Raw genomic sequence first — 13,530 nt, forward strand, 5'->3', positions numbered from 1 at the left:
CGCGGAGAGTGAACCGCTGCAACCAGATAAACAACGAGCTGAAACTCACTCAAAGAATGCGTGCTAAAAAAAGGAAAATATCTCTGCTTCTGTTGTGTCAATATTGACCAACTACAACACAATTAGAGAAATAGAAATGTTTTTTTTTTAGGTGCTGATCTTTTCAGGGGACGTGTCGGTTATGTTTCAGATATTGAGTCTGTAGCAGAAATAAAAACGTGTATTTTTACTGTTTTGTGTCTGTTCTTACCTGGTGAATCCTCATGTGCAGGTGGAACGCAGCTCCTGCCAACCACTGCTGCATGGACTCTGAACTCATCCTCTTCTTCGTGGTCATCCTCTCGTAATGGTCCAGCAGCTCGAGCTTCAGCCAGTTGTCGTGCAGCTCCGTGGCCTCGGCCATGTTCTCCTGGTTGTTGGCAACGCCGGGGATCTGGCGCAGGTAGCTGTGGATGATCCAGCCGATTCGTGACAAACTGCTGATACCAAAAATCCTCTTAGCCCGGGATCTCTGGGCTGATGGGTCCCCCTCTGTGGAGCTCTGGGCTGATGGGTCCCCCTCTGTGGAGCTCTGGGCTCGGACCTGGTAGGGTAACAGAACATCTACAATTGTTCATTTCAGTTTGGTTTTGCATCATGCTCAGGGACACAATAACAATCATCTTTATTCATATAGCACCTTTTAAAACAGAACAAAGTGCTTTGACAGAAGAAGTAAAAAGCACTTCAAATCAAGACACATATATACATCATTAATAGCCAAAATAGAAGATGGGAACCTTTAAATAAAAACGACAAATTAAACGAACACACGATAGAGTAAAAAGATGATAAAAAGACAACATCACATAAAAGCAAGTCTATAAAAATGTGTTTCAAGTGATTCAAAAAATGTCACTAATCAAGCAAGCCTCATCTCCTCCTACAATGCCAAAACCTATTTTAACAGTAGCCTTATTGGTGTTAAATCACCTACCAATATCTTTCTTAAAATCCCTTTTGCATAGCTAGCACTGCATGGATAATGCAATAGAACTATATGGAAATATGACGATGATTAGTGGTGGAAGAAGTATTCAGATGACTATTTAGTAAACATTCCAATACTACAGTGTAAATATAACCTTACAAGTAAAGATCCTGCATCCAAAAACACAATGGCATACAAAGAATAGACAAATCAAACGTACTTGATGAGCAACCTGCTCAAAAAGCACAGACAGAGCCAGAGCAACAACCCCGACTCCTCCACAGGGGACCCTGCTGCTGCCCCCCAGCTCTCCGGTCAAGTTGAGGCTGAACGCAGCCTGCTGCTCCCCGCTCATGCCCCGCTGTAAGGAGGCATATTGGTGCTGCAGAGCGGCCGAAGAGTCAAGCGAGAGGAAGGTGGTGAGGACGGGATCCAAGGAGACGTCAGGGATGATGCTGGCGTCTCGAGCCACGGAAAACAGCTCCTGGACGGTGGCTGGAGAAGGAAGACACAAAGTACGACCCATCGGGATCATGGCTATGTCTGTCTGTGTGTGTCTATGTGTGTGTGTGTGTGTGTGTGTGTGTGTTTGTCTGCCCAGCGTCTGCTCGTTATCTGTGGTCTGTGTTTATTTGCCCCTGTCAGAAAGACGTTATCAGCACGAACAGTCCAACAAAGCTCTCATGAATATCCACACAAATGCACACTAACCAATCTGCTCTCAAATGAAACCCAAGTAATTCAGATCTTTTTCTGAAGTAAAATTTCTGGAGGACTAACACTGTCACCACACTGTGGAAATACTCCACTACACATACAAGTCCTGCATCCAAAACCTTACTTACATAAAAGTATGTATTACCAGCTAAATTGTGCAGTAAAATGTTCCCAGGCAGTGCTTTCCTCTTCTATCTGATGTTTCTGGGGTAACATTCCTGCCACGTTCATTGTATGTTGCATTTTACTGCTGTAGTTGTTAAATGTTGTACTCATTTTAACTCCTTTATATACTTTTGGATAGTGTAATCTACAGCAGTGCATCGTAATCAATAAGATGATCATATGTTTGTAGCGCAGACGTCCTGTAAGAACCTCTTACTTTTCACGGTGTCAGAATAACAGCCCTGTTTTCAGCTTTGTGATGATGCAGCTGATACAAGAGGCTTTTTAAAGATTTTATTTAGCTTAAGAAGTAAACATAAAGGAACTCTTCATCCTTCAGTTCATCACAAACATTCAACATCAACACATCTGGAGATGCGTGGTTTTCACTGGACAGGAAGGGGAGGAAGAACTGCCTTTTGACAAGTAACTAAAGCTGTGAGACAAACATAGTGGGAAAAGTAAAATGTGTACCTCTGAGATGTAGAAGTTTAAAGTAGCATGAAGTAAAAGTACTAAGTGAAGTACCTCAAATTTGTCCAATGGTACTTGAACACTTCCTCCACCACTGCCTCTCAGTCCTGTTTTCTTTGTCATTCTCACTCATTATGGTCAGTTTTCTATCGCTCCTGGTAAAGGTTGAAAAAGTAGAAATTATTAAAATTCTGGCTCATCCACATTAAGCATTTACTAATGAAGATTAATGTACCGCCTCAGCCAGAAATGCAACAGAATTCAGCTTTGGAAAAGAGCAAACAACTGAAACTAATGGAACAAATATCAATGTAATAACTAGTTGTTTCAGATTCAGTGTGGCCAATAAATAAAACTGATGCCACTAAACTTTGTGTAATCTAATTGGCATTTAGACTCAGACTCAACCACTGAACATTAACCTTAATGTCAATAAGCAAGCCGTTAGTTCACTCTACTGAGCTCAGCTCCGGGAAAAGTCAAAGAAGCATTGAGTTGGTTCAGTGATGTCCAGAAATAACTTCTCCGGACGCCTACACCGATAGAAACTGTTGTGAGAATATGGACTTTCAAACAAAGCAAACTTGCTTGAAAATACGTTTACAAATCTGCAGATATTTAAATTCTAGACAGGCATCTTGCCTCTATACAAACAGTTTCTACCCACAAGCCATCACTCTGATGAACAGCTGACTTCTTACCCTCAGTGTCAGGTTCAACTCTGGTCATTAACCCAGAAACACTGTCACTAAACAGCACCGGTTTACTGGCTCCACTTACTATTCCACTTATTTAGTGTTTATTCATCATTCTCATTCTCATATCTCACTTATTATTTGTTATTTATTAATTATTCTAATTCCATATTCCAGAACTGTTCATACTGTTCATGTTGTAATACAATAACATAATACTATTTATCCCAGTATCCTTTGCACTGTGCTCCATATTTAAAAAAATGTATTGCTTTCTTCATTGCACTCATGCCTCTATATTGTTCCTGTTTAGAGTATGTATGTATTGTGTATACATTAGTGTGTGTATATTAGTGTGTGTATATTGTTTGGTTGTTTTGAATGTGTAAGCACATTGTGAGCAACGATTTTCCAAAGTCAAATTCCTCGTATATGTCCTCATACCTAGCAAATTAAGCTGATTCTGATTCTATACTTAGGCCTACAGTATGAGCAGTAGGAAGCACAACTCCGTCCCAACATGGCGGCCGCGTCGACGTATTGGGCCAACGAACAGCAGCGGGATTTGGCCACTGGCCAGAGTCATAACGTCACTGGCCTCGCCCTCATAACTCCGTCATCTCGCGCTAATAAAGGAGCGAGGAGGACTGTACGCCTGATCGCTGAAAACACAGAATAGGTGAGTAAAGCAGCGCTGTGGGTACATTCACATGTTGAATCAAACGTTAATGATAAGTTATAATAAACATTGCCTTAGCTAACGATTACGTTACTCCCCTGTTCTAGCTACGTACAACCCCGGAGCTTTAGCTGCGTTCACTGACCCACAGACTGGCGACAACTCAACGTTGGGAAAAATAAACATAAAAGCACTAAAGCTACCAGAGTCTGTTTGACGTTTATTTCTGTTATTACAGGGCAGGGGTGAAACAAGTACTTAGATACTTTACTCGGGTAAAGGTAGAAATACAATAGTGGGGAAGTATCGGGAACGACTCATGCTAATTGGGCTCCTTTCACAGTATTATATTTTTAATAGAAATTAGCCTGTATTATTTTGGTTTTATCACTAAAAAATATATGTTAGAGCATTTTAATGTTGTTGTGCATCAATATGTAGCTTATTACCACTATTACTACTACTATTAATACTACTGGGTAGATTACTAGTATACTGCATCATATTAGGTAGTAATAGAAGAAGGATGTTTTTTATGTTATGTTTTGTCAAAATTGTACAGATAGACTGATATGGACAGTGGTGGAAAGTAACTAAGTACATTTTGAAGTACTTTACTTGATTATTTCCATTTCATGCTACTTCATACTTCAACTCCACAACTTTTCAGAGGGAAATATTTGACTTGTTACTGCATTACATTTATTTAACATCTTTAGTTACTTCACCAATCAAGAGTTTTGCATAAAAAACATAAAGAGTTAAATAAATGACCAACTGTTAACAGCACAGCTGAAACAATTAGTTGATTAACAGAATAACTGAACTATTTTGATGGTAATTTATGTCATAAAAAACATAAAATCATATAATCATAAATAATCAGATTAGCGTTTTTTTCCTTTTTATGTAGTTAATAACAACAAACATCGTGAAGGTGTCACTTTGAACCCATCCTCCAAAGTGTAATATTACAATTAATAATACAATAGTAATAGTGAAGGCTACAGCAGCGCATGCAAACACACTAATAAAAAATGAGATTATGATTTATTCCTTTCCGGTTGTCTAGCATCATGAGTCAGCGGACGCAGCGCCGGGGGGGGATTCACGTGGACCAGTCGGACCTGCTGTGCAATAAGGGATGCGGTTACTATGGCAACGCGGCTTGGCAGGGCCTGTGCTCTAAGTGCTGGAGGGAGGAGTACCAGCGGGTACGACAGAAACAGATCCAGGACGACTGGGCCTTGGCAGAAAAGTAAGACCTTCTGCTACAAGTTCACCTTCTGGGTTAAAAGATTTACATTTGCCCTTCCTATATGCAAATTTGCATTTCCTAGGATGGCAAAGGAATATTTTGCACGACTCTGCCTCTGATTGGCTGGTAATCGTTGTCTTTGTTGGTAAGATTGACTAGGTTAAGGCAAGAGGAGTGGGATTAGATACCAGGGTGAGCCAATCAGTGGCAGACTAAGGCAGGACCTTCATTCATCATACTAGGAAATGCAATTTTGCTTCCTGTATATAGTACAGGGAGTTTTCCTCCATATCGCCCTGCTGATTGCTGGTATTTGCTCTGTTCCAGGTTGCAGCGGGAGGAGGAGGCCGCGTATGCCAGTAGTCAGGGATCACAGACACAGTCCACAGCAGCACAGCCCCCCCCGGGGCACGCCTCTCTGGGACCCTTCTCCAAGTTTGAGGAGAAGAAGACCAACGAGAAGACACGGAAAGTGACCACTGTTAAGAAGTTCTTCAGCCCTTCGTCACGCACTGCTACCAAGAAAGGTACGACGTTAGGAGAAACTGGAGACGCCTTCCGGTCTGTTTTACTCTCTGACTGGTTTGTTGCCGAACTCACAGCTTCACGCTTTGCTTGTTTGGACTAGCCTGAAATATTTAGGATCAGGTGCACCAAATGAAAGACTACCACTACACCTTTAAAACTCACTAATTAACATGTTACAGCTAATCTAAACACAAACGTCACAGAAATGTGGTTTGGTGGAGTTTTTTACTGAAGCTATCTCCTGTAAACGACGGCAGACTTGTTGTCACACACACTAAGTTTTCTTAAATGTGGTTCTTCTTCATCAGAAAACCAAGAGGGCAAGACGCCCAGTCCGTCAATCAGCCGTCACGCCAGCTTCGAGACGGACCAGGTGTCCAAAGACTTTGTGGACTTTCTGAAAAACCTCCAGAAGCCCGGCCGGGAAATCCATAAGCAGTGCCGAGCCTTCATCGTCAGCATGTCAAACAAGAAGGTCTGATTCATTCATTCAGAGACTGATTCAAATTTATTCTGAACATGTTAAAGAAACAGAAAGGTTGATGCAGAAAATACTAATGCCTCCAAAAGAATGTGGAGCAAGTACACACTTAATTAATCCCACTCCTCCATTAATCCTTGTTAGTACGTTGACAAGACCTCTTCAGTCATATTTTTTTAATTTTACTTACCAAGTATCTTACATAATACAATTTATTTTTGCTTTGATATCTAGTGTGATAATAATACTCTTTATAATAATAGGTTTAGTATTAAGTTCATGACCTTCCAACTAGGGGTGGAGAAAGAATCGATACAGCATAGTATCGCAATATTTTCAGTGGCGAGACTGTATCGATACACAGGCTCCAAGTTTTGATCTTTTGTTATATATGATATATTATATATGTGTTGATCAGTTTGTCTGCCTGACAATCACACTTTGCAGCAATAAAACTGAAATAAAATGAACAAACAGAGAAATGTTTCTTTTTAGATGAGCAAGATGTTGACAAAGTTTCCTTTTGGGGACGTCATTTGAAATTGGGAAAGGTTGGAAATAAGGTGATAAATTGCAATGTATCGAGGAATATTGCAATGTGGTTAAAATCGCAATAATATCGTATCTTGGCATAAGTATTGTGATGATATCAGGAGGCGTCTAGAGATTCACACCCCTACTAGAACTAAACAGGGTGAAGCAGCATTCAGTTTCTATGCTCCTCATATCTGGAACAAACTCCCAGAAACCTGTAGATCCGCTGCTACTCTCAGTTCTTTTAAATCAAGGCTGAAGACCTTTCTTTTTGATGCTGCCTTTCTTTAAATGACTGCTCATTTCTTTAAATTTATTATGCTGCACTGTAACTTGCACTTTTATTCTTGTGTTTATGTGTCTTAATGTTTCTATTTTGTTAACTTTCTATTCATGTGTTTTATCGGTTTTTAATGCTTATGACTTTTAACTGTTTGCACTTGTGTTCTATCTGTTTAACTAATTTTGTGTAAAGCACTTTGAATTGCCCTGTTGCTGAAATGTGCTCTACAAATAAAGCTGCCTGGCTTTTCTTCCAACGTGTGTCGACAGGATCTGGGCGCTGACGAGCTGTCGGAGTGCGTTCAGGATTTCTACCAAAACTTGGCCGACCGCTTGATGGGTCCCTTTAAAGGTTGGTTTAGAGAACTTTCTCACCCGTAACATCTAATTATTTCCATTAATACGTTTTAAATATATCGGAGTATGTAGCCACCACTTAATGGCAGCACAAGCACGACATTCCCCCTAGCTCCAGCCCATTAGCCCTGGACTAACGTGGTCTGATAACTCTCGGTTCACCAGGCTCGTCAGAGTCTGTGGAGCAGGTGATGGACCAGGTGGAGAAGTACATAATGACTCGTCTGTATAAGAGCGTGTTCTGCCCAGAAACCACTGACGATGAGAAGAAAGACTTGGCCACACAGAGCAGGATAAGGTGGGCAGTGGTGTTTTCATTATAATATTTATAATGTACAGAAAAGTTCCAAAGTGTGTAAACTTCTGCCCCAAAAGCTTGATTGGGTCCAGTGAGATGTCTGAGAGGACTACTCTACTCTATATGTCTGAATGGTCTTTGATGCTTTCAGGTTGTAAAGAATTTGTCCTCTTTACAAATAGATGTCATTTAGTTTTGCACATGGAGAACAAAATGCTGTACAACGGTTCAACCAGGCGGATGACCGAAAGGTCAAAAAGAGACAAAGATCCCTCTGAGCAACAGTTGAATTAGAAGAGATGAACTCAGCAGTCATTGGTCAAAGGTACAGGAAGCTTAGAAACCAAATGTGTGCAGACTTAAATAGGAACAACTTCCTGTTTCTGTTTCAAATGCACAATACTGCAGCCTACAACAAGCTGGAGGTAACAGACAACGTGTTGCTTTAGCAAAGCTCTTCTTCAAACTTCACAGTAAAAGCAGAAGGTTAGTCTGGGGTCAGCACTGTGGGAATATCAGCTGGACATACTATAGACGGATACATCACAGTTTAAAGATGTCCAATCTACCCACTGAGTAGACTGCAGAGGGCCCAAAGAAACACACAACAACTCAACTTGAAAACTACTTCAACATCCACATTGGAACAGTATTCTCCCATCATGCAACACTGTCTGTTGGACAGCCACTAAATAGAAGTTGGACTTATTTAACCAACCCGAGAGATAGCGGAGGATACAAAAAGTTCACCCTCTGCAGTCTGAAAGGTGTTTTAAAGCCGCCGATGGTAGCTCGTTATATTCTGACAGGTCTTCATGAGCCTCCCCCCCCCCCGGCTCCTCTCAGGGCTCTAAACTGATTTACATTTCTATTTCTGACCTTGTTTGCATACACATATGCTTGTAGCCATTATTGAAAGAAAGAAGAAAAACATACATTTATAAACAGCTGATTTATAAATGTAACTGAAATGTAAATTGGGAAGTAGAACTAGAAGAGGAACAATACACATATTGAGATTCAGTTGAATTTTTGTTTGTCAAGGAGCATTTCAGTGTTACGTTAAGTGGAAGCGTGGGTTTCCAAGCATCACTGCACAATGCTTGCAGTCTGTGAAAAAAAAACCCCGCCTGTCTGCATCTGTTAGGTTACACAACAGCCTCTTTTAGCACCGTTCTCCATGTTTTCCATAGTGGCAGCTGCTGACTGCATGTGTTTGTCATCCGGGGGGGAAGTTACTGGGAGAGAAAATGTGTATCATGTGCACACAAAAAAAAAAGGCTTACTGCATTGATTGTTTTTGGGTGTTGCAGGGCGTTGCACTGGGTCACCATCCAGATGCTGTGCGTGTCGATGGATGAAGAGATCCCCGAGGTCTCGGAGAATGTGGTCAAAGCAATCACAGGTTAGACTTTGGGCTTAAAACGTCCAGTGTGACAGCATCTAATAAGTCCAACTGAAACATAATTTCATGTGTTTAATTTAAATTTTATATAATAAAAACTATTCACAATACATTTGTATAATTAAAAACTAAACCCTAACACCCTAAAAAAGGTTTTAGGCTCTTAATCTTTTTCTTGAATCCTCAAGTCATCCTTTTAACCCTCAGGTTGTCCTCAGGTCTAATTGACTCGTTGTCCTATATCAATGTTCTTTTTAACCACCCAAAATAACATGATTGATTCCACACAACGCTCTTTGGGGTGATTTTAATGGGTAAGTTTGGGGCGTCTTATTCAATTTTATAGCATAAAAAAAAAATAGTTTTCCAAATAGTATTGAGTAAAAGTTGACATATTCCAGTCTGTGATTATCATCAACATCCATTCCTTTAATTTTAGTCTAAATGATTCCTAATGTCTGCTTTTCTAAGTCAAACATTAGGTATAATTTCCTATGAATTGGGCTTATTGACCATAAAACTAAAACTGTAAAACTAAAGTTAATAAGTTAGTGTTACGTTGTGTTGAAAACATCAAAAAAGGGACATTGAAACATTGAAAAAAAACGTCAAAAGTGTTGAAAAAATTGACAAAAATGTTAGAAAAAGATGAAGAACATTGATGAAAAGCGTCAACAAAATTGTTGATTTTCACTTTTGACGTGAGGACAACACGAGGGTTAATCTGTAAAATGTGAGTTTTTAATGGACCCCACGTTCATCTTTAGTCTGACCAACAGTCCAATCAACAAATGTATTACATTAACTATCATAGAGGAGGAAGAAAACCAGTTAATATTTAAACTTGAGCAGTGGAACCAGTCATTTTTTTGGCACTTTTGCTGTCAAACTAATACCAAAAGCTTTTTATTAGAAGTGACCGATGACACGTGAGTCCGTCCAACCCCTGACTTTGCACCTTTGTCTTTTCCAGACATCATCGAGATGGACTCGAAGAGGGTTCCTCGGGACAAACTCGGGTGCATCACGCACTGCAGTAAGCAGATCTTCAGCGCCATCCGGACCACCAAGAACGAGCCGGCCTCGGCTGACGACTTTCTCCCCGCGCTCATTTACATCGTGCTCAAAGCTAACCCTCCTCGACTTCAGTCCAACATCCAGTACATCACCCGCTTCTGTAACCCCAGCAGGCTGATGAGCGGAGAGGATGGATACTACTTCACCAACCTGGTCCATTTGTTTTCCTTCTTCTATCTTCTTTCATTCTCGTCAGGGCCTTTGAGCTGTAGGCTTCTAGTTTCACTAGTGGAAAAAGAAGTATTCCCACTCTTAAAGTGCTCAAATTATGCGTTCTGGCTTTTTCCCTTTCCTTTATTGTGTTATATGTCTTTTTTGTGCATGTAATATCTGCATTTTTGACCTGATCGGGTTTCGGCAGTCACCTTAGGACGATCATTTAAGTCAGTAAAATCGACATCCTTCTAAGTAGAAGTTTGTTTTTACTTTTATAAAAATTGTAGCTCCTCATTGTAAAATGCATTAGGCTAAAGACATCTTTTAGTTTCTTTGTTTAGGAACTTATTTTTATAAATTATAAAATAATTAGCTCTATAATAATCATTATAATACATTTAATTTGTATAGCGCTTTTCAAGGACTCAAAGCTCTGTTATCTAGACAAATACAAGTATCCAATCAGGATAACTTTGGGGGCCAAAAAATCTGATCGAGACATCCATAGTACAAAGTATTCCTTTACTATTGAGACCACCTGGCTCCACATGACCCTGGTTGGTGTGAACTGGTTTCTCCTGTGTTTTGGTGTTTTTAGTGCTGTGCAGTGGCCTTCATCGAGAAGTTGGACGCCCAGTCTCTCAACCTTTCCCCAGAGGAATTTGAGCGCTACATGTCCGGCCAAGCCTCGCCTCGATGCAGCAGCTCGGAGGGAGACCGGGCCCACGGCGACCCGGCACCGACCGCCACCAACCCGGCCCTGGCCCAGCTCAATCGCAACCTGGAGGTGCTGTCGGGCCTCAGCAGCCGGCAGGAGTCGCTGATGGAGGCCGCTCGCAGCCTGCAGGCCGACCTCCTGGCCTGGCCCCAGAGCGTGCAGCGGGAGGTCAACGGCATCCTGGAGAAATACCCGCTCGAGGTTCTGTCTCGCACCGTTTCCGCCATCGATGCCAACAACGTGGACAATGACAACCTGCCACCGCCCCTCACGCCCCAGGTGTTTGCTGGGTAGTGGACGGAAATCTCACAAGCAACGACGGTACTCCTGCTTTGAAAAGGCAGCTTTTTGAGTTTGATGGTAACATCCCATACGCACTGATTTGCTGAATAGTTTGGAGCTTCTTCTGCACTTTAAACGACGCCCGGTCGCACCAGAATTTGTAAAAGATAAATTTTGCAGCAAAATCGGATAATTTTTATGAAATCGCAGCGATTATAGGGGGCAAAATAAATCTGCATGAATCCCACTGATCAAATGCAAGTTGTATGGACAGTGTAGAGTTTCGAGTCTGAGAATCGGAGAGAGTCCAAAATGACAATAATGCAGCTTATTAATTGTGTTCAGCGCTCAAAAGTAATCTGTACAATTTTGAGGTGCTTGTAGATTACTTGAACATTTCATTTTATGCCACTTTGACACTTATACTATTCTGTATATGTCACTACATTTTAGAGGAAGTATTGTCCTTTTTACTCCACCTAATTTATTTGGTAAACTTAGTTAATTATTGCAGATTAAGATTAATAACACAAAATATTATCAACTCAACAAATATTACGCTGATTATTACAGGTTAAAGTACCCAGCTATAATTAAAGTAATTGGATTGTTATTCTGAAATGGGACATACTGCAAAATGGGTACTTTTACTTTTGACACTTTAAGTATGTATACTCTGAGACAGGAATAAATTGTACAAATATGTCTTCCTGTCTTCAGTAAGTCGTTGTTAAAGGAAGCAACGCACTGGCACGTTAGCAGCTACAGAGACACACACACACACACACACACACACACACACACACACACACACACACACACACACACACACACACACTTCCAGCCACACAGCCGCTTTCTGGTGTGACCGAGTCTTTATGGTTATCGGATCGTCTGTAAAGTACAGCTGGGCGATAAGTAGAAAATCAAATATCCCCATATTTTTGACCAAATATCTCAATATCAATAATGTGGCGAAATTGTACTGTTGAATATTGGTGCATTTACAAAATATGCAGATTTTTGATAAATAATCATCAGTTATGTGGCTACATAATAATAATATAATATGTGGGTAAAAGTAAATAATGAAACAGCTTGAACAGTCGCGTGTGTTCGGAAAATTACATCACTTTACTGTAATGTAGCCTTTTAAAACCAGGAGAAGACATATCAGAAATATATATGTATATAATATATATAAGACATATCAGGATATTACAATATCCAAAATGTAGGACGATATCTAGCCTTATTCATTGATATTGATATATTATTTAGATATCGCCCAGCCCTACTGTAAAGATCTCCACTGCTGAGCTTTCATCACAGTCACTTATTGACTCTTTTAGTATGTTTAGGGCCAGTTGGATTTTATTTTTTCCTTTTTAATCATTCCCCCCCTTTTTTTTTAAATTTCCCTCTTTTAAATTTAATTTGATTTTGTTTGTTTTTTATTTTTAATTTTTCCTTGTTTTTTGTCTCCATTTTAAATTCTTTTCCATTTTTATCTATTGTCTTTTTATTTAAGTCTTTTTTCCCTTGATTGTTTAATAGTTTTAAAAATAGTTTGTTTTCCCCCATTTCAATGTATTTTCTGTTAAAACAAAGTTTCAATTTTTTATTATTTTTTCTATTCTCTTTTTTTGCTGTTTTCTCCAACAAAAAAATCTGACTTTTACTGCAACACTGTGTGTAATGTTTGGTGCAATATGTTTCTACAGTAACACATTCAGAAGAACCAGACTGGAACATATGTTTCTCATCATCGTAGAGAGGCCTTTTGAGTTTTTATTTTCTTAAACACACTTTTTAATCGTTGAACTGTTAGAATTCACTGTATTTAGGCAGGCTTTTGCATTTTCACCTATATATAACGAATCGGTGTTCGAATGTAAAATGCAAGCTCAACGAGACAAAACTATTAATAATGTACTTTGAATAATGATTTATTTTGTCATTGTGCGATGCACTTCTGTATATTATTGGGTATAATAACATGCTGGTGGTGTCTGAGTGCCTGTTGAAACACTGCTGCCAAACGACTGCTTTTGTTCATTAGCTTGAAAATATTTTTAGTATTTTTATTCAGTGACTAGCATTGAATTAAAAGCACATAAACGCTTGATTTAATACTGTAATGTTTACTCACCCATGTGTGGTTTAACCCCGACGGTGTCAGCTAGCTAACCCATTAGCTACGGTTAATTCTTAAAGCTAACTTGGTTCTGGTTTCCCTGGTTACGCCTGAGGGTTTTACTAACTGGCCAACCAGGAACAACCATTCCCATCCAATAAGGTTCTTATGCAATGCAAACGTTGGGCACTGCTCCAGGAAATAGGACGGACCTTAGATACGACGTGTCAACGCCAGCCTTAGCAACCGGTGACATTGTTCGTAGAGGCTAGCTAACGGTACGGGCTCAGCCCAATGTTCCCATAAAGCCTAATATA

The 13,530-nt window shown here is 40.0% G+C and overlaps 2 protein-coding genes across 3 annotated transcripts in view; one reads left to right on the forward strand and one right to left on the reverse strand.

Moving 5' to 3' along the window:
- Positions 1-1,559, reverse strand: part of LOC117954987 — a 2,941-nt gene extending 1,382 nt beyond the window's left edge. Inside the window, exons 1-2 of the mRNA XM_034889059.1 lie at positions 1,186-1,559; positions 251-548 (exon numbers count right to left, since the gene is read on the reverse strand). Coding sequence (XP_034744950.1) covers positions 251-548; positions 1,186-1,505 — 618 coding nt within the window. The 5' untranslated portion in view covers positions 1,506-1,559. The remainder of the gene's footprint in view (positions 1-250; positions 549-1,185) is intronic.
- A 2,050-nt stretch (positions 1,560-3,609) lies between these two features.
- On the forward strand, positions 3,610-11,674 carry rabgef1 (RAB guanine nucleotide exchange factor (GEF) 1). Of its 2 annotated transcripts, XM_034889055.1 has the most exons (9): positions 3,610-3,700; positions 4,773-4,958; positions 5,286-5,485; positions 5,795-5,961; positions 7,054-7,135; positions 7,306-7,438; positions 8,752-8,843; positions 9,817-10,073; positions 10,675-11,088. In XM_034889055.1, the coding sequence occupies exons 2-9, from the start codon at positions 4,777-4,779 to the stop codon at positions 11,086-11,088; spliced, it is 1,527 nt and encodes a 508-aa protein (XP_034744946.1). In that variant the 5' UTR covers positions 3,610-3,700; positions 4,773-4,776. The 2 variants fall into 2 exon arrangements, with proteins under 2 accessions (XP_034744946.1, XP_034744947.1); XM_034889056.1 differs by lacking the exon at positions 3,610-3,700 and having other exon boundaries at positions 4,777-4,958; positions 10,675-11,674.
- Positions 11,675-13,530: the final 1,856 nt, after the last annotated feature.

This window comes from Etheostoma cragini, chromosome 13, assembly GCF_013103735.1.
Source record: "Etheostoma cragini isolate CJK2018 chromosome 13, CSU_Ecrag_1.0, whole genome shotgun sequence".
Classification (NCBI taxonomy): domain Eukaryota; kingdom Metazoa; phylum Chordata; class Actinopteri; order Perciformes; family Percidae; genus Etheostoma; species Etheostoma cragini.

Excerpts from the sequence above, each read along its gene's own strand:
- rabgef1 (XM_034889055.1), top strand. The coding sequence starts at position 4,777 with ATGAGTCAGCGGACGCAGCGCCGGGGGGGGATTCACGTGGACCAGTCG. Across the intron at positions 4,959-5,285 it reads GACTGGGCCTTGGCAGAAAA|GTTGCAGCGGGAGGAGGAGG; the intron begins GTAAGACCTTCT and ends GCTCTGTTCCAG. Across the intron at positions 8,844-9,816 it reads TGTGGTCAAAGCAATCACAG|ACATCATCGAGATGGACTCG; the intron begins GTTAGACTTTGG and ends TGTCTTTTCCAG.